Genomic DNA, 26,463 nt, shown 5'->3' on the forward strand with positions numbered 1-26,463 from the left:
CTGGGATGCGGGTCTCCGACTGACCGCCTGAAAGGCAACATTGCCTGAATCGCCATTGAGAGTGAGCGCACAGTTCATATGGTGGAAATTATCAGCTGAAGGGTAGACAGTGTTTACAACCGAGGCCAAGAGGAAAAGACAGCACCATTTAGTAAGGTTTTGAGGTGATAGACGAAGTTTAGACTGCGTATGTATATAGAAACATCGTTTCGTAGCTGTCTGTGGACTGCGCGCGGCTGACACTTTTTGGTCAGGTTCTTTGTGTGTCGACAATGGTTTGTTTTTCTTCGTTAGGATCTCTCTTCTGGCTTTGACCGGATCGTTTTAAATGAAGTGTAGAGTTGCAATCGTACACCTTTGAACGACGGAAGTCTGGTTGGAGTGAGTACGGGTGGAAAGGAGGGGATAGGCAGGATTTTAACATTTAGACATAAAGGAGTTAGGAAAGGAGATGGGAAATTGTCTGAAATCTCCCACTTCGGATGATATCTCCTTGCTCCACGAATCCCAGTCAGACAGGGCCAGTTTCGGTGACGCCAACGATCCGGATCAGGAACCACCTCCTCCATATCAGGTAAGCTTATGAAAAGCAATTAGAATAAACAAAGTTGCCAAAACTTAGCTAGAAAGTAGGTTGTTTTTAGACAGGGTGTACATGATCAGTTATTTGTTTGTATATATGGGCGACTATTTTTATCATCTATAATATGTTGTAAAACGAATACTGATATACAGAAATATGTCAGCAGCACTGGCTTCTTCAACCAGGCTCCCCAGGAGCTCCATCTGTTTAATGTGGCATACTAAATCCTCTTTGTTTGACACAAGGTCTCGACATAAATTTGGCCTACAATTCACGTAAGTCCAGACAGATGGACCAGCCTGTAATTTTATTTTTACCGCGAGTTGATTCACCATCTTTGTTGCAACAGAGTAGCAATTCTGATTGTGACGCTATTTGTTTGGAATTCTGGAATTGTGACGTCATTGAGATGTTATTAACGAGGGGCTTTCCCACATCTACTGTGGACATGTGGAACCAGTTGAAGTTCAAGTCATGAGCTCATGTTGTTTTATTCTGCCCATCTCTTTTGTTTGGTTATGTTTAAATAAAAGGCATTTATCTCAGGCCACAGTGTAACACTTCCATGGGAACTGGATTTGAGTGGATGAACGCCTTTTTGTGTGGATAGATAAAAACGAGTTCCAATACTTTGTAAACACTGCGCAATAGGCAAACAATTTATACACTGTCAGTGATATGAAAGAAGAAACCTGGTATATAGTGTGTATATGCATTTGACTGACAGGATGTCAAGGCTCTGTGTTGTTTTAGTCATGTTTGCAGCTGTATTGGCTGTTACAGTCTCTTTGCTGTATTGATCATATCTGCTTAGAAATGCTTTACCAGAAAAGACACATAAAAGACGTAATCTGCTTTCGCTATTGGCAAACCACTATTGACCAGTTAGATTCAAAATGACAATCAAAAGAGGTTGTATTGCCCTGGCTTTCTGAGACTTGACACAAGGTATCAGATATTTGGATATGTATCTCAGACAATCATGCAGATAATTTCCTCAGAACTACTGTGATGTAATCTTATAACGCAAAACCTTTCTTTGGAAGTTTAGAGTGTTCTCTCCAATCTTGGAGAATCTGGATCTTGATTGGCACGAAGAAGTTGCAGCTGCCCAATGAGAACAAAAGGTATAAGGTGGGATGTTTTGTGCTGTACTCCTTGCTCATTTGCACTTATTAAGCTGTAATGACTGTGGTCTAGCAACATTCTGCCACTTCCTCCTCCGCATACTCATCTGGAAACAGCCTGAACATTCTGATGGGCGAAGAGACTTGACTCAGAGACGGCATCACAGTTTATAATGCAGTTTATACAGCAAGCCTTGAATCGTTAGCATCAAAACAGAGACACAGTTTATAAAACTTAGGAAGTGTTGTTAAAGAATATATATGAAAATTATAAAGGAGTTAGGCTGATCACAGTCTTGTAGAAAAACAATGTAATGTTCCGTTGGAGAACATAATATTGATGGGAAAACTGATCTTAGATTTGCTTTACCAGTGGTGTTTCATATATTCTGTTCTACAAGAGGAGCATCCATCTTTTGTGTTTCTTTGAAATCTGAACTTTTTTTGAAAGTAAATCTCTCACAGCTTACAGCTCCATGGTTGAAATGCGACAAGAATATCATTAGATAAGAAAATGCACCACTAATATCTCTCTTTCTTTTGTGTGACTGGGCTGTGTCTTTCAAGAGGAGGCACCTTTCTGCTGAACGCCAGCAAATAACGCACTCAGCTATTCTGTTTTGTGAAGTTATTGAGTCTCTGGGGTGCAAAATCAGACAAGGGTGTTCAAAAACGAGCCAAAGCAGAAAGAGCCTGATGAATTCACCCAGAGTTTGTTAACTGCACTGCTGCTCTGTGCAATATTCTGATGGCACAGCAGAGACTATTATTGGAATGTTGGACAGACAGGAGGTTTATTTGAACCACGCAGCGGACGGACAAAAAAAAAAAATGCACGGCACCAAATCATTCCTAATCTCAGCACATTCTCCCATCGCCTGCCAAGAATGCTTGACGTTTTTTCCCCTAGAGTCTCAGGCAGGGGGCCGGAAAGGGTTGCCTATGTTTTCAAGTATGTACTAATAAAACTCAATATTTTTTACCAAGATGTAAAGAACAGTAGGGGTAAAAAGATAGTTTTGCATAGTTTGTGGCCAATTTCGTAGGGCCTGAAAATTTGCATGATCAAAACAAAGTCTTTTCCACTAATTCTTTCTTTTAGACAATAAAGCAGCAAGTGTGTATTTTTTCTCTGCCACTTGTGGCACCAAACAAAACTGCTTAAATTACTGTTTTCAAACAGGTTTTTTTTTTATTTAAAAAAACAGACCTCACTCTGGTCTGTGTAACTTCACTTTACGCGATAAAACCAAACCAGGATTAAAATATTATGTGTATTCATTCATGCTATGTATCAGGTTTGTGTTTTGATTCTGTGTCACGCATCTGATTGAGTATGAAAACAGTAAGTCATAATGAGGGAGTAACAAGGAGAGAGACAGTAGTGTAATTTGAGACCGCCCTCTCTTGTTGTGGTAATTTGGAAAGCAGCTGACAGCACTTGCTGACTCATCCATGAGGTGGGCATGGTAAGATAAGCATGTGTCTGAGAGAGAGAGACTCTTTGCTTATACAGGGCTCAACAATAAGTCTGGCCTAATGGCCAGGGGCCAGTGTGAGAGAGTTTTTCACGGTCCTGTCACTCTGTCAGACTGGGTTTTTGTCTGACAGGACCATGGCATCATCGTCCCATGTCTGTCTTGTGTTTTGTTGTCTGTCTTGTGTGAGTGGAAGGTTTCGGTTGTATTCCCTGCCGTGCGCTCTTTGGTCTGTCTTGTTTCATGTCCATAGCATGGTGTCTGGATCCTGACTTCCTGTCTGGTTCGGTTTCGGTCTGTGTCGGGATCCGGACACGCTCCATGTTCTGTCTGTTGTTGATGTGGGTGCATCACGCTTATGTCATCTTGGCAGCATGCGCTCGTGTCAATAGTTTATGTCTGTCTTTCACGAACACGGATGCGCATCGCGTTGCGCTGTGCACCCGGGTCGCAAGCTGTCGTCACGTTGTGCTGCGGTTCGGTCACTTCGGTCTGAGATTTCAGGTTTGTGTGTGGCCAAACTCTCACACAAGGTGTCCTGTCTTGTTTTTGTTGCTTGTTGTGTGCATCGCCCGGCGTTTGCCTTGCGATGTACGCTCAGGTTTCATTTAGTGTGAGAGTGTGTGGCATCGCTTTGTTTGGCGTTGCAACAAATTCTCTCATCTTGTTTGTCGGTTGGCATGAGCGTATATTGCCTTATTGTCTTGGCAATGTGCACTCATGCCATTCGGGTGTTTTGTTGTCTTGTGAGAGCACATGGCTTTGTTTTATTTCTGTATCGCCGTGTGTCTCTCTGTCTTGGATCATACACCGCCTCCTTGTATGCCCATTATTAGATTATTAGTCACACCTGCCCTGTCTTGTTAACCTGTTGATTTCTCTCCCTATTTTAGTCTCCTTGTGTGTTCTGCCCGGTGTCAGTTCGTCTTTGTGATCCAGTCGGTCTTTTGTAGTCAGATGTTACATCTTTTATTAGTTGAATGTGCACATGTGTTTTTATGCCTTGCAAACATTTTGTTTTCTTGACGCATTGATTATTGTTGTTGCAAATTCTGCTAATTTAAGTTAGGGATGGGAACGAGTACTCAAATGTTTATATATTTTTTTAATAAAATAAAATTTATTTTAAAAAGTATATTTGGCTGGGGGTGGGGGTGTAGGTAATGCAAGTAAAAATCTGCAGTACCGTCTCAACCAGACCAGAAAAAAAATCATTATTATTAGTAATCCTGATGTAGAAGCCAACATTAGAAATAATGGAGGTTCCCTTTAGTCTCAATGGAACTGTTTTCCCTCCTCCCTGCTCATCAATCGATTCCCTTCTCCCTCTCTTTTTCTGTGTTTACTTTACGTTGTGGCTGCTCTCTTTAACAGGCTGCTTGCTCTGTACTCTGACATGGTGAGCTCACATCACACTGCACCCAGACAACTCATCTGAAGTGGAGAACTCTCACTTCACCTGTCTCAATCTCTCTCACCCACACACACGCAAATTCACATACATACACTCAGGGTCTGGAAGGAGCCACAGGTGCAAGAGAAGCGAAGCTCAGTCCACAGACTCAGCTGTAATGTTGGTATCTAAATATATTTAAATATTTTTAACAGTTTCTCTAATGCATGTGAGAAATAGAGAAAAAGTGGGGCAGAAAGGGAGCTTTGTTGGGTTATTAAGCTCATTTCTTATGAAAGAGGGATTTGAAGCAAGGTGTTGATTTCTATGAGGGGAAATCCATGCAGTGTACACAATACAACCATTCATAGGAGATAAACGTCTGCAAACCATGTAGAAACAGTTCTGCAGCTTCCAGAGTCTCAGACGCTGAATATCCAACCATGTAATGTCCTGAATCTGTGGTGTAATGTAACATATATAGCACTATTATGCCCCGTCTAGGGGTTAGGATGCAACATGAAAGGTAGCACTTGAAAACAAAGCTTTTTGTAAACAATTGTTCTTTATCTTAAATGGGAACTGAAACTTCAGGAGCTGACCAGGCCAAACTATTAAACAAAAGCATAATCACTCTTGACCTCTTTCAAATCCTAAGTCAAAAGAAAAGAAAATACAATCAATTTACCTAACTCCCTAACCCTAAACAAAATGGCATCAGACTCCCTACTTTCCCAGTCTCCAATTTGTACAATATATTTACAAAAGTATTTACAAAGTTTTAAGCATCTAGGTTGAGGGGTTAATCTTAAATCAATGTCGATAAACAAGCAAGGATCAAATACATCAAACATAATTCTCAAATAGCTTCTCAAAATACCCTTTCTAAACAGTCTCCAAAAATCTCAAACACTCACTCTCTCTCTGAACTCAAGAGGAAGTGATGATGTGGCTTTTAAAGGGCTGCTGGACCAGGCTGCACCAATCAGGAAGTGGCATAAATTAGGCCACAGGAGCCAATCAGACCACCACACAACAAGCACACCATAAAGAAATAACGTCCATTTTAAACAAAGTCTTGTGATTTACACACAGAAAATGCCACATAGTTGAACTTTTAAACTCTTGTTTTACTTTTAAATGACTCACCTGAGGCATATTTGGACAGTGTAGTGAATACAGAAGTAGTTGTAACCAAATGTATGAAATATTCTCCCTGTGAGCAGATATCTTAAATTCCCCTCAGTCTGGTTCAGCTAAAAATTTGTGTACCTGAGCAGTGTGTAAATGTGTCATTTTTGGTTCATGGGTTCATTAGCCATTATCTATGTACACGCAACCAAATGTGTGTTTTAGTGTGGTGAGCGTGTGTTCCTGTGTGGTAATGGAGAGAGGATTTTGTGCTGAGATTGTACATACTGTTTCTGCACTGCTGGCTGAGTAACACTCAAACACAGCTGTTTGTTTAACCTTCCTGTGCTCAGATAAGAGTTCACCTCTTCAGCCCCCTTACTGCTAAGAAAAAAGAAGGCAGACTGTGTGTGTGTAAAAAAAGAAAAAGAAAGGGAGAGTTGATTGCCCCAGAGTGAAGCACAGGTGCAAAAAAATTCCTGTTCTTGTAAGCCTTAACATCAGATGCCATTCATTCATACTGGTTGGTTCCTTAAAGGAATAGTTCACCCAGAAATCAAAAGGACACAGGCAAAATAAGTCAAGATTTTCATATTTTTTTTTCACCCTAAATGCCTTTTTACACCAAACATAATTCTTTGCCACGATTTCTCGCACGATTAACATTTTGAATCGAGAGAATGGCTTCCTAATGAGCCATTTTCTCCTTGAGCTAACTGTTTGTCAAGTTCTAAATAAGGAGAAAATTAATTTTCATTTATAAGTATTTATTTCACTTACTGGATTTTCCCAAAATAGGCATTACAATATAGTTATTTATTATGTAACCAGTTTTCATTGGTTTTCCAGAAAAAAAATACTATATCGTGATATATATCGTTACTATGATATAAAATGGGGGCAGTGGTGGCTCAACAGTTAAAGGCTCTGGGTTACTGACCAGAAGGTCGGGGGCTCAAGCCCCAACACTGCCAAGATGCCACTGTTGGGCCCTTGAGCAAGGCCCTTGACCCTATCTGCTCCAGGGGCACCATATCATGGCTGACCCTGCACTCTGACCCCAGCTTAGCTGGGATATGTGAAAACAAAGAAATTTCAAAACATGAAAATTTATAATGTGTAACAATAATAAAGGCTTTCTTTCTTTCAAATTACTCATATTGTGATAAAAGATTTTGGTCATACCACCCACCCTTAACTGACATATATAGTTTGTGAGAGTGTCTCTATTGTTTTCTTTCTCGTTGAGCAAATCAACAACAAACTCTTCATCACTGCAGCAGCTTGTAGAGAAATCAGTTTTTTTTTTTTCCCCCTGATCTGCTCAATAAAAAACTGGAACTCGTTTGCTTGTCTTGATTGTTTTGCTAACTTATCAAGTGGTGGTTCTTCTCATCATGATGGGAGAAGGGCAGACCAGCTCAAAGGTGCCTTGAGCCACCTGCACTACCGGGGTAAAATTGCTTACTGATTAGCAACACGTACTGTAAAGGCGTGAATGTGCTAGCGGCGGTCATTTGTGTCGCTTTCTATGTGAAAGGGTCTTTTTCTATGATTCTTACCTCATTATCGCGTCGCCTTCAGTGTGAAACGGGCTTAACTATAACTTAGTGAACACTTAAAATAAAGTGCATGAGATTAATCATGATACGTTTATATTGCTTTTGCATCCTTTTGATGCTTTTGCAGCTGTAGTAGTATGTTAAAGACCAACCTTTCAGTACTTTTTAAAAAATACTGTAGAATCACGTAACTATACATACATTCTGGAAAAATTATTTTGATGTGTCTCCTTGTATGTTTTGCGGCAGTTTCGTGGTGAAATGAACACTAGAGGCGCTACACCAATGACTTTTATTCCCTTTCACACGAATCACAAGTAAAACAGAGGTGGATAGTGTACTCAAGGAAAAATACTAATACTTAAAAAAAAAAAAAAAAAAAGTATTACTCAAGTAGAAGTAAAAGTACTAATGGTAATAATTACCTGAGGTAGAGTAAGACAGTATCCAATTTAAAGAATACTCAAGTAGCGAGTTACTAGTTACTTCTGATCTGATTATTATTATTAACAACGTGTGCACTGATCATGTGCCTGTGTCACCCTTTATACACTGTTACAGTGATAGTATAACAATTAAAATTCTGTTATCATTTATTCACCCTCATGTTCTAAACCTATGTGACTTAAACCCAATGAACACAATTAAGGAGATGTACAGAATGTTAGCCTCAGTCACCTTTCACTTCCATTGCATATTTGTCTCATTTGAAAGTGAACGGTGACTGAGGATGTCAGTCCCTAACACTCTGCCTAACAGAGAAGACAGAAAGGCATCTCTGTTACAGAGAAGACAGAAAGGAACACATATTTGGAATAACAAAAATGAGTATAAATGATGACAGAATATTTATTTATCACTTTAAGGATGCTTGACAGATTTGGTCAGCTCTGAAAATTAGAAGAAAAGTCTGGAAACGTTCCTGGTAATTATTACAGTGAAAACTTTAAACAATGTCTCTCAGGCTCAATTATATTATTATGTATTATATTAATTATTCTGAAATATAAACTGAAGCAAGGCCATTTATTAACACTTATTGTCGCTGTTTCACAACTATTTATAGTACTACTTGCATTCTTAGTTCAGTATAGTATATTCTGTGGCTTACAGTATAAACAGTGGCAAAAGAATTTAGATTATTAGTTTTGTACATTGAAAAGTTAAGCTGCACCATATCTCTGTTTAGAGGCCCATTTGGGCTTATTTCAGTTCAGACCTTGTACTCTTTTGTCCTTAACAAAAAAGCACAGCACCAGTCAAACGTACAGCGTTTCGCTGTATGCTCACGCTGCGTTTATCAATCATGCAGTCAGCAGTGCAAAAGGCATTTACACATAATGCTGACGTTTACATAGAGTTATGTACTGATGTATTGCTGCACTTATATAAGAACATGTATACTTAAAAACTGAGGTCAGTAGAGCCTGTAGTTACTGACCATTACCATAACAAACAACCCCACTTTATCATTATAACTTACTCCAACATGTTTTTTTAAGTTGGATGTATGTGTTTTCTTAAGTTGGTATGCTTAAGAAAACACGCTTGTTTTATTGTTGAATGAAGGCGTTGCATAATGTTACTTCTTTTTCACAGTGTTGTTGTAAAGAAACTATTTGTTTTGAGCGCTTGCTGCTGCTGCAGTAATAAACTCGATTCGAGTGACAGAGTGCAGCTGTAAAGTTCCGGTGTCGTTAAAGTCCCATTCAAAAATCTCTCAATAAATAATTATTGAATTAAAACCAGTAATGTAGCAACAGTATCATCGCAAATTGTAACGAAGAGTAACAATTTTTTTTTTATTAGAAATTTACTTGAGTAAGAGTGCAAAGTACCCACCATTAAACCTATTCTTAATAGTACATTTTCTCCTAATAGTTACTCAAGTAAACTATTATTATTATTATTATGGTTGAAATGTAGTGTTACTACCCACCTCTGAAAATGGCAGATTATCAATTCATAAACAGTTAGTTTTTGCCCTGTTCCTTACACAATGCTATCTTAGGACATCAAAACACTTCTGCCATGGTGCATGACTTATAAGGAATTACATTTTACCCATGCAATACATTTGCAGCTTCATTTTCAGCTTATTCGAGTGTGATCAATTTGCGCAGTAGCAGAGTGACTCCTTTTTGAAGGTTTGTTTTAATAATGGCCTGGATGGACGTGGGAGGGATCAGTGTTGAAGATTAACTAGCTAGTAGCTTGGCAATATTTGGGGCTTCTCAGATGTTTTCAAAACGGTATAACTTTTCTGAAAACCAGCTAATTTTTCCATTCAATATCAAAAAATGATTTTTGCTGTTTTTATTTATTTATTTATTTATTTTGTCACATTCACACAGTCTAAATCTGTTCCTCTTGGCTAGCATATTTTACTTCAGTCTCTGTCCACAGTGGTTGTGCTTCTGGCGGAGTCATTCTAGCTTGTAGCCTTGTTTTGTGCTAATCGAGTGATAGACACACAGGAATGTGGCACACATAGATGTCCTCACTTCAGCGTTTGTTTTGATAGCATTCTCATTCATGGTATTGCTTTGATTTCTGATGAAGATGAGGTCAGTGGATGACATTGTTATCAGGAATAACAAATGTTTTATTGGTTTATGGTTATGTATTATTTTGGGGATTAAGGGCAGTGTATGTGTGTGTGTGTGTGTGTGTTGATGCTAAAATGGCAGGGAACATAGAACCAGACAATGCGGTGAAGTTTTGGATAGTTTTGTCTGGAGTACAGGGAGTGGTGCTTTCGGTCTTTTACTGGAACAGACTCAGAGAAAGAGTGCAGAAAATGGACTGCAAGATGGTTTGTCTGTTCCAGTAATGAGGGAGGGCCGGATACTGGACAGCATGCTTTGTTTAGCACCCAAAGTCTACCAGACCAAACAGAACTCCCCACTCGCCGGCTCCCATTTTTTTTCCCCTCGTTCCCTTCATCTCTTTGTCTCGGCCTGTCTGTTTTTGTGAACCAGTCATCATTCTCTGTAGCACCCACAGTGGTGATTGAGTGCCTGATGGTGTTAGTGTTGCTCTCAAATGAGCAATTTAACAGCAATGTCTGTGTTCTTGCATTTTCTAGCTGTGTCTGAAATCCGACAATGTTGCTGCCTTGGACAGTATTTGCAGGTAGGAGTGCATCAAGGCAAATCCCATTCGAGTGTTCATACTGAATAACATTCTTTCTGCCAAGATCCCTCCACATAGTGGATTCTTGAAAGCAATATAAATATATCCTTCTGTGACTATGGCCAAGTCCACACTTAACTGATTTCATTTGAAAACTCAATTTGCAGTTTTTTAACGCACACCATTGATTTTTAAAGGAAGCAATAATGGAGAACATCATTAAAACAACCTGCCTAATATTGTGTAGGTCCACCTCGTGCCGTCAAAACAGCGCCAACCCGCATCTCAGAACCAGTCTGGCCGTTCTCTTTTGACCTCTCTCATCAACAATGCATTTCCATTTGCAGAACTGCCACTCACTGGATGTTTTTTGTTTTGACACCATTCTAAGTAAATTCTAGAGACTGTTGTGTGTGAAAATCCCAGGAGATCAGCAGTTACAAAAATACTCAAACCAGCCCATCTGGTACCAACAATCATCCATGCGATTATCTAATCAGCCAATCGTGTGGCAGCAGTGCAGTACATACATCAACCAGATATGGGTCAGGAGCTTCAGTTAATGTTCACATCAATCATCAAAATGGGGAAAAATGTGATCTCAGTGATTTGGACCATGGCATGATTGTTGGTGCCAGATGGGCTGGTTTGAGTATTTCTGTAACTGCTGACCTCCTTGGATTTTCACGCACAACAGCCTCTAGAATTTACTCCAAATGGTGCCAAAAACCAAAAACATCCAGTGAGCGGCAGTTCACTGCCAGCACATGTACAATCAGCACGTACAACAAAACATAAGATAAATATATAGAGGAAACTACAGTAGGGCAATAATGTTGTTCAGATATGTTATATACACATGCAGTTATGTGCAAGGTGATTTAATATGTTGTGCAGAAGAGGTAGGATATGTCAAATAAATATAAATGGACTATAAATATGAATGAATAGTTGAATATGCACATGATTATTTTGCCACAGTGGAGAGGATTGGGGGCAGTTTGAACTGTTTATAAGGTGAGTGGCCTGAGGGAAGAAACTGTTCTTGTGCCTGACTGTTCTGGTGCTCAGTTTTCTGTAGCGCCAGCCAGAGGGTAACAGTTAAAAAAGGTAGTGTGCTGGGTGAATGGGGTCCAAAGTGATTTTTCTAGCCCTTTTCCTCACTCTGGATGTGTACAGTTCTTGGAGGGTGGGAAGTTGAGAACCAATAATCCGTTCAGCAGTCTGGAATATCCTTTGAAATCTTCTGATGTCTGACTTGATAGCTGAACCAAACCAGACATTTATAGAAGTGCAGAGGACAGACTCAATGACTGCTGAGTAGAACTGGATCAGCAGCACCTGTGGCAGGTTGAACTTTCTCAACTAGTGAAGGAAGTACAACTTCTGCTGGGCCTTTTTCACAATGGAGTCAATGTGGGTCTCCCACTTCAGGTCCTGTGAGATGGTATATCCCCTAAAGTCCACTGTCATCTCCACTCTTTTGAGCATGTTTAGCTCCAGGTTGTTTTGACTGTACCAGTGAGCCAGCCATTCAACCTCCCTTCTGTAAGCAGATTCGTCATCATCTTGGATGAGGCCGATGACTGTAGTGTCATCTGCAAACTTCAGGAGCTTGACAGAGGGGTCCTTGGCAGTGCAGTTGTTTGTGTACAGGGAGAAGAGTAGTGGGGAGAGCACACATCCCTGGGGGGCACCAGTCCTGATTGTACATGTGCTGGCAGTGAATTTCCCCAGTCTCACTAACTGCTGCCTATCTGTCAGAAAGCTGGTGATCCAATGACAGATAGAAGTGGGAACCGAAGAGTCACGTGACGCCATGCGAGGATTGGACGTGTGAATGGCGAGCTCTGCGCACTTTGCTAGTTTTAATACTTTTAATGACATAAACCAGTCAGATTCTAAACATTCTGTTCCATAACTGTTCTAGGAGGACAGTATGTCAAAGAATTCAAAATCATTGGGCTCTGGAGACATTAAAAGACACTTACATGCTCAAGCTGATGCCCCCGAGCAGGACGCAAGCCTGGGAGTCAATTTAGTTGGGGAGGTGCGGGAAATGCAGCGAGAGATGCTGAACATGTCGGCAGTGCTGACAAAGGTCGTTGCTGACTTGCAGGATCTTGCTGTGATATGTCAATCGATCACTGCAATGGAGGCGAAGTTCACTGATGTGGTTACAAGAGTGGGGGATGTCAAGAAATGGATCGATTATCTGGAGTCATCGAAGAGGGAATTATCTGCTAATCCGCTAGCGACCAAGGTGGATTTGGAGCGTGTCTGGGAGAAGTTGGAGGACATGGAGAACCATAGCTGGCGGAATAACATCCAAATTGTCAGAGTTCCTCAGGGAGCAGAGGGATGAGATACGTTGAAGTTCCTGGATGGGCTCTTTCTGAATCTGCCTTATATAACAGGACATAAGATGGAAATCGAGCAAGCTCACAGGGTTCCTGCTCAGCGACCTGAGGAGGGAGACAGGCCCCAATCAATTCTGGCCAAATTTCTGAGATCATCCGATAAAGATCTTGTGTTACTCGAGGCGAGGAGTAAAGTAAGGGTGTCTTGGAAGAACCACAGCATTTTCTTGTTCCCAGAGAGAAACGTGATTGATTCAAGGAATGCATCAATGGAAGGTCGCTTTTGCACTGATATTCCCAGCCAAATTGAGAATAGATGCTAAGGATGGCCGTAAAACATTCACATGCACACAGCAAGCGATGTCATTCATAAAGTCAATGGAGTGAGTAAGTCATCTTGTTGTACTCATGTTGCAGCCGAGTGGGCCGGCTCACTGAACATTCGCTTGACTGTTTGCGGAATCTGCGGGTTTTTTTGTGCTGGTTCCGCCTAGCGGCTGGAGTTTATTTTGTAGAGTAACACACCTTCAGGACAGTTTTATGTTTGAATCTACACACTCTTTGTGCTTATTCCACCTGTTGGCTGGAGTTTGTTTTATAGATGATCTTTTGCTGTGTAATTCTGTCTCACAAAATTTGTATAGAAACACCAGACTTGAGCAGTCCGACAGCAAAGTTGTCACGGGGGTTCCCGTAGGCATGCATGGACTGTTTGAGTTTGGAGGGACAGACGGCATTTCGTGCTGTCGTGCACGGGGTTAATGCGCACGTTGAGGGCTGGAGCGCCCTCATTTCAAGAGTGGTGCACAGAGATGGGCAGAGTGGCTGCATTCGAAGAAATGTCATGTAGAATGTTGAGAAACTAGCATTGGTTTAATAGGAAGTGGGGCAGCTATTTGGCCTTTTTGGAGGGCTCTCAGGGAGGGGCAGTGGAGAGGGATTTGTAGTTTTAAATGTGTGTGCATTCTTATTTTATTTTTTTTAAAGTATACTTTTTATGTTTTTTTATGTTTCTAAATATTTATGACCACTGGGGTGCGTGTTTATGTTGGGGGGGGGGGGGGTAATTTGATTCCGTATTTTCTGTTATGTTTATTTACTTTGTTGAATGGAATCAATAAAAATTGTTAATAAAAGAAAAGAAGTGGGAACCGAGAGCTGAGTAAATTTATTCCATAAGACAGCAGGGATGATGGTGTTGAAAGCCAAACTAAAGTCCACAAATAGGATCCTTGCATAAGTCCCTGGTCTGTCTAGATGTTGCAGTATGTAATGCAGTCCCATATTGACTGCATCATCCACCGACCTGTTAGCTTGATAGGCAGACTGCAGGGGATCCAGAAAGGGTCCAGTGACACCAGTCTCTCAAATGACTTCATGACCACAGACATCATGGCAACAGTCATGTTATCATTAACTCCTGCGATCTTGGGTTTCTTTGGGACAGGGATGATGGTGGAGCGTTTGAAGCAGCAGGGAACTACACATTGCTCCAGTGATGTGTTGAAGATCTGTGTGAAGATGGGAGCCAGCTGGTCAGCACAGGCTTTTAGACAAGTGGGTGAAATAGCATCTGGGCCCTGTGCTTTCCTTGTCTTCTGTTTCCGGAAGACCCGGCACACATCCTCTTCACAGATCTTAAGTGCAGTTTGAGTAGCAGGAGGGGGAGGAGGGGGGTTGCAGGTGGTGTTGGTGTTTGTGTGAAGTGAATGTCAGAGCGGGTGTGGGGTGTGTGACTGGGCTTTTCATATCTACAGTAAAACATATTCAGGTTGTCAGCCAGTTGTCGATTCCCTACAGTGTTGGGGGTTGGTGTCTTGTAGTTGGTAATGTCTTTCAGGCCACTCCACACTGATGCAGGGTCGTTAGCTGAAAACATGTTTTCCAACTTTTCAGAGTAGCTTCTTTTAGCCGTTCTAATCTCCTTTGTCAGTATGTTTTTGGCCTGATTATGCAAGACTTTTTCCCCCACTTCTGTAAGCATTCTCTTTGGCCTGACAAAGCTGCCTGAGTTTTACTGTAAACTAGGGCTGCCCCCGACCAAAGATTTTCCTAGTCGTCTAGTAGTCGTTAATTTAAGCCATTAGTGTACTAGTCGCACGTTTATGATATTAATTGAATTACATATATATATATATATTGGGGGGGCATCAGAAAATGGTTTGAGTTCCAGGGCTGAGAAACAATGTTATAAGTAACAGTGAAGTTCTACATTTCAGAGAAATACTAAACGGTAATAATGAGCCTTTAAAATATACATTTTACAAGCAGGCACGAAGCGAGCCGCAGCAATACCGGCAAAAGCGGTAATGATTCTGAATGTGTCGGAAAAAGCAGCAAGAGACTGTCTGAACATTTTGTTAATTTATAGAGAGAAATGCACATTAGGGTTGTGCCAACAGACGATGATCTCGGGGATCGACAATGGAGTGATCGCCAATAGCTGATGCCTTTGATGATGTCAAGATGATATTTGGCGCGTTTTCCCATTAATATATTAAATTATTATTATTAGACTAATATTACAAATAATTTGCCTGTAGACACGCGGTTGAAGAAACACACTTTATTATTATAGTATTAAGAACAGATGACAGATACGGAGGCGTGCAGTGTCGTGGAACACGCGCATGTAAAAGGTTCTCACTCTTTCTTTGTTTCAGTCTTCTGATTTTTTTGTTGCAAGAACAGTATCATCTATGAGTGCTGCAAATGACCTCAGACATCTCAGCTCAGGAGGTGCTTTGAGTTCAGTTTGCTTTATTTCCACAGAGCAGTTCATTGTGAGCGCAACTCTGCCTATACATCTGTGATTAAAACATAAAATAATACAAAAACACCTCAAACCATGATTTATATTTCAGTGATTATTATCATCATTATAATGATTATTTTTACATTTATAATTGTTTTTATGTCTTCATTTATGTAAGTAATTTTCTGCCTGCATGTTTAGACAGAGACTTGCCTGACAGTAAATGGAAAGGTGGTTACTTATGTATATAGATATTGTTCTTTTATCACTTTATTATTTATTTAGTTGCTTTTTCATTTCGTTTGGAGTGCAATTTGAATTTAGAAATGTATTTGATTTAAGTTTTTCATTTTTTAAATAAATTAATTTAATTTTCAATGCAAAATAACTAAAGCAAGAATATTCACCGATCCCTCAGCCCTGGGTTTATCGATGTAATTGGATATTGTGATATATATATATATATATATATATATATATATATATATATATATATATGTAACACTTCTCAGTGGAAGGAGGAGGCGAGAAGCAGATTTCCTGGTTCAGGTAAGCATTTTATTTTTCTCACTGCAGCAACTACACTCTTCCAGGGCTTTCACAGTTTCCAATAATTCACTCTAAAATAAACAACTACTTCAGAAAAATAAACTCTCAGTTTTGCACTCATAAGCTCTTGGCTTCACAATAAGGTCTCTAGTGCCCAGGTTCTCTCTCTCATCTACCTGCGGTGTGGCTCTATTTATGCCGCTCTCCCCGTGCTCACTGAAATTAGAGACAGGTGTTAGACATAATTTAACTCAGGTGTAAGCGCCCTTACCGCTTTCTCTCTCTCCGGAGAGATGCTTGACCACGCCCCCGCTGCCACATATCCCCACCGCCCTATCCGGGCATTGGTATCTTTCATGCGGTGGAGCCACTGGAGTGGGGCGTGATCGGAACGGAGGGTGAAGGCCCGCCTCAACAGGTAGTATCAGAGAGTGAGGACCACCCACTTGATGGCGAGACACTCCTTTTCCACGGTGCTGTACTTAGTTTCCCTCAACGAGAGCTTACGGCTAATGTACAGCACCGGGCGCTCCTCCCCTTCCACCACCTGCGAGAGCACGGCCCCCAGCCCCCTGTCTGAAGCATCTGTCTGTAAAACAAAAGGGAGAGAGAAGTCAGGTGAATGTAAAAGCGGCCCCCCGCAAAGTGCGGCTTTAACTTGCGTGAACGCCCGCTGACACTGCTCCATCCACTGGACCGGGTCTGGAGCTCCCTTTTTAGTGAGATCAGTCAGCGGGCTGGTGACGTCCGAATAATTAGGTACAAACCTTCTATAATAGCCAGCCAGCCCCAGGAACTGTCTCACCCCCTTTTTTGGTCTTGGGCCTTGGGCAGGTCGCAATCGCCGCTGTCTTGTCAATTTGGGGACACACCTGCCCGTGGCCCAAGTGGAACCCCAGATACCGTACCTCCACCCGCCCAATCGCGCACTTCTTTGGGTTCGCTGTGAGTCCCGCTCAGCACAGTGATCTCAGAACCGCCCTCAGGTGTTGCATGTGCCGCGTAAGCTGAATGCGGTCTGAGGATTTGGTCCATGAGACGCTGAAACGTAGCCAGGGCTCCAAACAAACCGAACGGAAATGTCACAAATTGGTGTAATCCAAACGGTGTGGAGAAGGCGGTTTTCTCACGGGAAATTGGTGTCAAAGGGATCTGCCAATAACCCTTCGTCAAATCCAATGTCGAATAAAATCGAGCAGTGCCCAACCGATCAAGCAACTCATCAACGTGAGGCATTGGAGACGCATCAGATTTAGACACCGCGTTGACTTTCCTATAATCCACACAGAACCGTACAGACCCGTCGCTCTTAGGCACTAGAACAACTGGGCTGAACCAATCGCTGTGGGATTCTTCTATTATCCCCATATCGAGCATTGCATCCAATTCTTCCCGAACGATTTTCCTTGATAGGAAAATCGATAGGGGCGGCTACGTACCACGACCCCCGGCTCGGTCTCGATGTGGTGATGGATGAGGTTTGTACGTCCCGGTAGAGGGGAGAACACATCCGCAAACTCCTGTTGCAACCTAGCAACCTCCGCGAGTTGACTCGGTGAGAGGTGGTCTCCGCAAGTGACCGGGGTGAACTGTTTATGTTTTGAACTCACCTCCGGTCTGAGCTCCGCCTTCTCGGGAACTACCGTAGCCAACGTCATGGGAACCGCCTCCCTCCACAATTTCAGGAGATTGAGGTGGTATATTTGACGTGCGCCCCCTCTATCGGTTCATTTAATCTCATAATCGAGATCTCCCATTCGCTGTGTGACCTCAAAGGCTCCTTGTCACTTGGCGAGTAATTTAGAGCTCGATGTGAGAAGCAATACAAGCACTTTATCTCCCGGTGCATATTCCCTTAGCTGAGTTCCCCTGTCATACAGTCGGCGCTGTCGTTCTTGAGCTTGGAGCAAATTCTCCTGTGTTAGCTGTCCCAAAGTGTGGAGTTTTGCTCTAAGATCAAGAACGTATTGAATTTCATTCTTACTGTTTGAAGGTCCCTCCTCCCAGGCCTCTCGCAATACATCAAGCACACCGCGTGGGCGTCGCCCATACAGCAGCTCGAATGGGGAGAAGCCAGTGGAGGCTTGCGGGACCTCTCATACTGCAAATAACAGGGGGTCGAGCCATTTATCCCAATTTCTAGCATCGTCGTGCACATACTTACGAATCATGTTTTTGAGGGTTTTATTAAATCGTTCCACCAGGCCATCCGTTTGAGGATGGTATACACTGGTGCGAATCGATTTAATACTTAACAACTCGTACAGTTCGCGTAGTGTCCGTTGTGCCCTGATCGGTGAGGATTTCTTTCAGAATCCCCACCCGGGAGATTATTTTGAAGAGTGCCTCCGCAACACTGCGTGCTGAGATGTCGCGAAGAGGCACTGCTTCCTGATATCGCGTTGCGTAGTCCACTTGGACCAATACAAAGCAATGTCCGCATGCTAACCGTTCAAATGGCCCGACGAGGTCCATTCCAAATCTCTCAAAGGGGACCTCGATCAAAGGGAGAGGGCGCAATGGCGCTTTTGGGGTGGCCGGTGGGTTAACCAGCTGGCATTCGCGACATGCCGCACACCACCTGCGGACATCGCCGCCAATGCCCTGCCAATAGAAACAGGCTATTAGACGGTTCAGTGTTTTCCTTTCTCCTAAGTGACCCGCCATGGGATTATAATGAGCCACCTGGAATACCATTTCCCGACGGCTCCATGGAATCAAAAGTTGGGTTGTATCCTCTTTAGTCTGAGCGTCCTGTGTCACTCTATACAACCGCTCATTTATAATCGCAAAATAGGGGTATGAAAGGGCGATGTCCGGCTGGAGACGTTGACTATCGATGACTCTCACTTGGTCGAAGGCGTGTTTGAGGGTTTCATCTCGCGACTGCTCCAAAGGGAAATCCCCCTCAGGGAATTCCCTGAGAAGGGGAGGGGCTGCAGCTCTCCCCCTCTCTCGTCATTATGACGCGGAGCTGTCGAGGACGGCTCCGGCTCCACCTTCCCTGCCAGAGCATCGCACATTGTACATCTTCCTAACTTCATACAGGACCCATCTGCGCAAATTCCCTTTAATAAAACTCTAAAATCAGGCCAATCAGTCCATTATTAGGCATTACTAAACACAGGACAAACAAAAACAGCAAAAGAACTGGAGAGCTCCACACCGAGGCAGCCATCCATGGCGCCATCGTAGATACAATCCCATAATCCCACGTCAGCTGAGGAGAGGTCACATTCAAAATGCTGGATTTAACAGAACGTCAGTGAACTGCGAGTCAGACAGCTCTTTACAAATCTAAGTGCTGTATATACCAAAAATATGTTCTTTGTGCTTAAATGGTGCTTGTTTAACAAAACCAGAGTAGATTATTTTTGCTGTTGTTGTTTTATTATGTTACATATTTGGGTCCCTGGATAAAGTATGTCTGGAATCTATTTCCACCACTCGCATGCATACCTAAAGAAGGTACTTTTTTACTGTCCGAAAAGTACGTACTTCATCAAATGTAGTACCATGCTTTGACAGGACACGATTTCTTTTTTTATTTTATTTATTTATTTGGATTTTTCCCCTTTTTCTCCCAGTTTGGAATGCCCAATTCCCAATGTGCTTTTAAGTCCTCGTGGTCACGTAGTGATTCGCCTCAGTCCAGGTGGCGGAGGACAAATCCCAGTTGCCTCCGCGTCTGAGACCGTCAACCTGTGCATCTTATCACGTGGCTTGTTGAGCACGCTGCCACGGAGACATAGCGCGTGTGGAGGCTTCACGCCATCCACCGCGGCAACCATGCTCAACTCACCACACGCCCCACTGAGAACGAACCACATTATAGCGACCATGAGGAGTTTACCCCATGTGACTCAACCCTCCCTAGCAACCGGGCCAATTTGTTTGCTTAGGTGACATGGCTGGAGTCACTCAGCACGCCCTGGGATTCGAACTAGCGAGCTAGCGAACTCCGGGGGTGGTAGTCAGCGTATTTTACCACTGAGCTACCCAGGCCCACAGGACACGATTTCTGACATGGAGGAGGGTCTTCTACTTCTAGAAGAGCACAAAAAACTTTCACTAGGAGGCAGTAGACATCTAGTCCATTGCATACAGCAGGGTTTTCAGCAAAGTATTCATTATGTTGATGATGTGTAGAGGCTTTAGATTTATAATGTATCAAATATGAAACGCATGGCATTATAGCATTAATGCATTTTAAATGAAAACTTATAAGTGTGAATGTGGCCTATGATGTTCCACAATCCTATGCACTAAAGAATAAAACTGCCATTTCACAAAGTGATTGAAAGATGTAAATTATTTTATAAATGGACATTTGTTCTTTTTTTTAAGTTTTAAATCCATTTCTATCTTGGAATAAGCATTTTAGTAATTATTAGTTAATAATTAATATTTGCTTGATTATCTTTAAAGCTAGAATTTGTTCTAAATCTTTGATTCTCAATCAAACTTTCTGCATATGAATTATGATGCATCAATGCTCCTAGGTGCCGGTGTTAGATCAACACAACATGCACATAAAAAATAACTGAGTGCACCTTTAAAAGTGATAAAGTAATTAATGTGCCAGTTGCAGAGTTGCAAAAATAATTAATTATTTAAAAAATAAAAGTTTCCTGAACACTAACCGTTTTCTCAGGCCATTGGTTGAGCCAGTATTGCTTTGTTGGGCTATTTGGGATGCTCATACAAACCACTTTTCAAAGTGATTATCCTATGAATATTCATATGAATTCTAGTGGTCTCTTAATATACTGCTGGGATAGAAGAAAGTAGGTAATTTTAACATTGAAAATAATGACACACTTCTTAAACACTTTTCTTCATTTTCTCTAAAGCTTACTAAAATTTGTTCTAGACCATGAAATGTGATGTTATGGTGTCTTGGAGGCTGGTCTGAAACAAGTTTACTCGAGAGGTATCTTCATACAGAAAGTTCTCCCTGTTAAGTCATTGACTGTCTGTGCAGTATGGCTGCTGTCTGAAGTTTTTGGACACAGCCTTTGTTAGCTTTCCATTAACGTGAAAAACAAGAGTTTCAGAAAGACTGTCAGAGAAGAAGATGACGTTGTTGTCAGAACTATCATGTTTCCGCTCTATTGTGTTTACAGCTAAACACATGCACACACCTTTATTTGCTGGATCAAAAGAATTCTGACCACTACATTGTGAGTGTGTACGTGCCAATCTCGCACACAGTTAGACTTATTTCTTTTAATTTGGTTTTGTGTTGAGCTGGTGTGCAAATAAGTGTGTATTCCACAGGCAGAAGAACCTGTCTGATTTGGTGCAATCATGTGATTCTAAGGAGTTAAGATCGCCGTTGCACTGTAACCTAATTCTTACGTGAACCTGAGCCTGATCTCAAAGCTCACCTTTAATCGGAGCTGAAATCAGAACTGGTGGCGCGCACGCCACGGATGCCTTTCCCGGCAGCTCCTCCCAAGCCTCAGGTCTGGTTTTCACAGCATCTATCTTCCTCCTTCCTATGGGCAATACTCTACAGTGTAGAAAATGTCCTACTTCTGAATAATCGCTATCATGGTGTGCATGCATATATCTGGATTTGGGTTAAAGGTTTATCAGGTAGCAACCAAAGGGTGGGGGGAAAAATCGATATTTGAAAGTATTGCATACTGTACATTATGATACCTCGTGATACTGTATCGATTTTCAGTTAAATATATGGCTCACCAAATATGACAATTCTGTCATTTATTTATTCACTCTCATGTTGTTCCATACTTGAATTACTTTCTTACTTCTGTAAAACACAAAAGGAAATGTTAGGCAGAATAGCATAGTGGCCATTCACTTTCTTTGTGTGAACATTTTTTAATAAAAATCAATGAAAATGAATGCCGAATGAGACCAACATACTGCCTAACATCTCCTTTTGTGAGCCGTGAAGGAAAGAAAGTCATACTGGATTGGAATGACATGAGGGTGAGTAAATATTGACTAATTAATTTATTTTGGAAAAAAAGAGATTAACCCGGTCATTCAGAGTAAGTGTGAGATGGCTAAAATATTGTAGCATTAAGGCCAAAGTATACTTTGGTTCCCCACGTTCCACTATGTCTCATGCACTGTGCACTGTACAATATTTTATTGTGACCCAGATAATGATATAGTATTATATAGCCAAGTCCTTGCTGATTCCCATGGCTAAAACAAAGTAACAAATATCTGATAAGTCTGATTGTCAGTGGGGTAATATCTGTACATTGGTCTTGTGTGGGTGTCCTGAGCAAAGATGGCGCTGATTTTTGTTCTTTGCAAAACCTCAAGCTCGCAAAGTCTGTAAAACTTCCAGTCCAAGGCAATAACCATCAACACCACCATTCACAAATCAGCACTCCTTTATGAGGCTAATTTATTTAAGGTTTTAAAGGGAGACACGATGTGAACAACAGGGCACAATCGTCGATGCCTGAAACATGATATTAATGCCCTACATTGTGTGTAGAGGTAATTTAATGTTGAGTTATTATGTTGTTATGGTGGTTAGGGTAATAGAATAGAACAGAACTATGTAATGTGTCTGGTATCTCTGTTTTACGGGATATCCTCGCCCTAAAGTTACTGTAGGTCCCTGCTTATCTGTGCTCCGTTTAGTATGTGATGCAAATCAGCTGCAGTAGCTGATTGGCTCACCACAGCAGCCAGTCAGGGAACTTCTGTGGATACACATTAGTACTTAATTTTTGCAATAAGTTTTAATGAGTTGAAAGCAACCACACAAAAACACTGATGTGACTGATTCAGTATAGCAGTGTTGTTTCTGTATGAGGGGCACATTTGGTCCCAGCAAAAATGCATTTTAGGAAAAATACAATACAAGAAATCCTAACAGATGTTTTATATCGGAGTTCTCTGCAACTCTAAACATGTGTAGCATTTTTCATAGAGGATGTGTGATTGATTTGGTCATGTTGAGATTTTGTTTTTAATCAGTTCTCATAAGATTTGGAAACGTTAAGGATCAAGACCTCAATGTTAAATATGTTTTTTGAGATGTTAAAATGGCTTTTTAAACATAAAAAAAAGAAATCAAATACTGGGTGCTAATTAATTTTTTTAGTATTGTGTACCTTAAAACTATATATTTTTAATAGAACTTTTACCCATTGTTTTATTTTTATTTTTTTTTTTTTTTTTTTTTGTGAATAATCTGCAGTAAACAGTATTTATAACATCCACTTGTTCTAATGAAAGTAAAAACTTTCGGCTGTGTGTAGCAGTGCACACAGAGCCTTAACACACACACACACACACACAGTCTCCCAAACAGCTTTGAATGCTGTGAATGTGAATGCTGAGCAGGCACCTGTCTCAATGGGAGAATTGTTCACATCCCTCTCTTCATAAGTACCCTATGGACTCAATACATTCCCATTTGGGCCTTTTATGTCTAATCGGTGCAAAAAGAGAGATAATGCCCTCTAGTGGAGATTTGGTTGTGCGTGTCTCAAATATTAAGATGCTTACTCATTACTGTATTTGACACTGAATAACGGCATAGTCAATTCTGGATTTGTTTGGTCATATATGGCTTCGCATAATCAAGTAACAGTCAATGTGATTCTGCATTTTTAGTAACATTGCTGGTATTTACGTGTTATATTGAATTCTAAGTGGTGGAGATCTGGGCTGGTAACTGAAATGTTTTAGGTTTAAATACTACAATGTGCGATCCATGATCCATCAGCATTTTGTCCTTGAGCAAATTACTTAATCTCAGGATACTTTCTTTTAAAAAGTGGACTGTAAGTGACATATAAAAAGCATCGTCTAAAATGGCAACATATTAACTCTGGTACCTGAAATGATCTAATTAATCTCTGCAAACACCTTTGATGGCTCTCTTAGGAAGTAATTGTGTGCAAGTTCGTTCACATATTCTTACTTTGTATGTTTTATCAGGAGCAGATCCATGTGCCGGTGTACCACCCGACTCCCAGCCAAGCCCGGCTGGCGACCCAACTGACTGAAGAGGAGCAGGTGCGTATTGCTCAGAGGATTGGCCTCATCCAACACCTGCCCAAAGGAGTCTATGATCCAGGCAGTGACGGCACCGAAAAGAAGATTCGAGAGTGAGTAATGATATTATGTATCCATCTATACAGTATGTCTGTTACATAAAATGGATTGAATCACAAGCTGAGAGCACCATTTTATTAAGATCAAAATGTTTAATTTAAATTTACACTAGAGCATGGTTTTTAGTCACAAGCTCAGACTGCGTGCCAACCTCCGTCTATTCCACACAATAGAGGTTTGTGTTAATGTGTTGTCATCTTTTCTCTGCACAGGTGTGTTATCTGCATGATGGACTTTGTGTACGGTGATCCCATCCGGTTCCTCCCCTGCATGCACATCTACCACCTGGACTGCATAGATGACTGGCTGATGAGGTCCTTCACGTGTCCCTCCTGTATGGAGCCTGTAGATGCTGCTTTGCTCTCGTCCTACGAAACTAACTGACTACTGCCTGCGCTGATGCCCTCCCTACACACACACATACACATAGAATCAGCCCTTGAGTCCTGTCCTCACATTGCCCCTTTGTGCTCAGAGACAAACTGTCCACTCAGTTGGGGGCGTGGGATGTAGAAGGACCTAAGAGCCACACTGATGGTTTAATCTCTCCTGCGTTGTCCTGCTGGACCGGGAAACCTTCAGGAGCCATTTTGCACCCTTATGACTTTATCTTGTGATTTCCTATGCCTATCTTCAAACAACGCCCAGACAAACCAGTCATGCACCATTCCACTGAAGCAACACTTACACTGGAACGAGACAAACATATTGGTGGACTATTTAAGAAAACACCAGTTCAACATTCAATCTCTATTTATTTAAGTCTTAGTGTCTCAGTTTCCATAAAAGACTCATTTGGTTTCCGGGCGAAATCGCAGTGGGGCAAAACAGCAAATTACATTGCACACACGCACATATTCATGCAAAGAAAAAAGAAAGAAAATTCCATGGTGAATTTTGCACTTTGACTCCAATTCAGAGAAGTAAGCCCAGCTGTACACACATGTGCACAAAACCCCCTCCACCAGTGGTGCACACAGGAATCATCACTTGTAACTTTTATTTAACTGTAAGTTAGCTTTTGATTTTACATGTTTGTTTGTTTGTTTGTTTTAAATTGCTATAAAATTCTGCATATTTTTGTTGAGAAGTTGTTATATTTCTGTATCGACTGTGAGCAGCAAACCTGAATATGTTTGTTGTGCTGACACTTTTAAGGGGAGTTCACACCGATAGCGTTTGCAGCGACAAAGTGACCAGTAGTCATTCATTTTCAATAAGAGTTCACAATTTTTGGCGTCGTGTGCAACAGTGATCGCTGGCGATGGAATAAAGTTGAACTGTCAGCTTTATGCAAAACGGCATGGATGCAGTGTAGGAAGTTGGAACACCTACTATCTATCTCCAACCTTTTAATCACTGTCATTGTGAACGCTCGAGAACGAGCTGGATGCAATTTGTAGTGGCAAGATGATAAATTCCCTTTGTCATGGACTTTAAGAAATGAAAAAAAAAAAGAACAAGTGATGTAATCCTGTACTTTACTAAATTGAAAATGTCAAACACTTGGTGGTGACAGCTCTCACATCGGATGAGATGAAATGTTTTTTTGCTCTTTGCTTTGTCATTTTTAAATCACCATTGCTGTTAGTGTAATAGCAAATCCGAAAAATGCATCTACAGAAAAAAATACTGAAGTCATTGGAAACCTGAAGGTCAGCCCAGAGTGTCATGTGTGATATTAGTATGATTAATGCAATATAGGCTGTAGTGACTCGCAAAAGTACACATATGAGTGTGCAAAACCGCTTGATCATGTTAGTTTCACCTTCATTGCACTTGAGTTTTGTTAACCTAATTGTATAGTGCAGTGATATGCATTTATATTTTTTTGTGATATTTTATTTTAATTCTGATTACCGGATACTTCAAAAGAAGTCTTTATGACATCACAAAGGACTCACAACCTTAGAAAAATGAACAGCTGAACCCTTTGATTATTTCCACTGTTTTACTGAAAAGTGATTTGAGGTCACAGTGAGAGTGAATCACCAAGGATTTGGTGAATCATTAATCAAGTATATATATGTTTTTCTTTAGAAGTAAGTGAAAAAGGATTTAAATGTTTTCCCATTGACATTTTTAGCCAGATTTTTTTTTGGCAAATTTGTGTTTTATATCAAAAACTAGACAAAGGGCAGAGATGCAAGAAAAGTTGTACAATATTTATTCAAAAGTATATATTCCTTCGTGTCCACCTTTATTTGGTGAAATTATGCCCAGCCCTCTTTCTGTCTCTTTCTCTATGACTATAAAAGTTAAGCACACGAGA

At 41.2% G+C, this 26,463-nt stretch overlaps 1 protein-coding gene across 4 annotated transcripts; it reads left to right on the forward strand.

Annotated features, from left to right (window-relative positions):
- Nucleotides 1-22: 22 nt before the first annotated feature.
- On the forward strand, nt 23-26,463 carry LOC127424046 (RING finger protein 11). 4 transcript variants are annotated; one of them, XM_051668844.1, is made up of 5 exons: nt 438-574; nt 1,635-1,710; nt 10,363-10,409; nt 24,015-24,184; nt 24,404-26,463. In XM_051668844.1, the coding sequence occupies exons 2-5, from the start codon at nt 1,698-1,700 to the stop codon at nt 24,573-24,575; spliced, it is 402 nt and encodes a 133-aa protein (XP_051524804.1). In that variant the 5' UTR covers nt 438-574; nt 1,635-1,697; the 3' UTR covers nt 24,576-26,463. The 4 variants fall into 4 exon arrangements, with proteins under 4 accessions (XP_051524802.1, XP_051524803.1, XP_051524804.1 ...); XM_051668845.1 differs by having other exon boundaries at nt 445-574; nt 1,630-1,710; XM_051668842.1 differs by lacking the exon at nt 10,363-10,409 and having other exon boundaries at nt 23-574; nt 1,630-1,717.

This window comes from Myxocyprinus asiaticus, chromosome 33, assembly GCF_019703515.2.
Source record: "Myxocyprinus asiaticus isolate MX2 ecotype Aquarium Trade chromosome 33, UBuf_Myxa_2, whole genome shotgun sequence".
NCBI lineage: Eukaryota > Metazoa > Chordata > Actinopteri > Cypriniformes > Catostomidae > Myxocyprinus > Myxocyprinus asiaticus.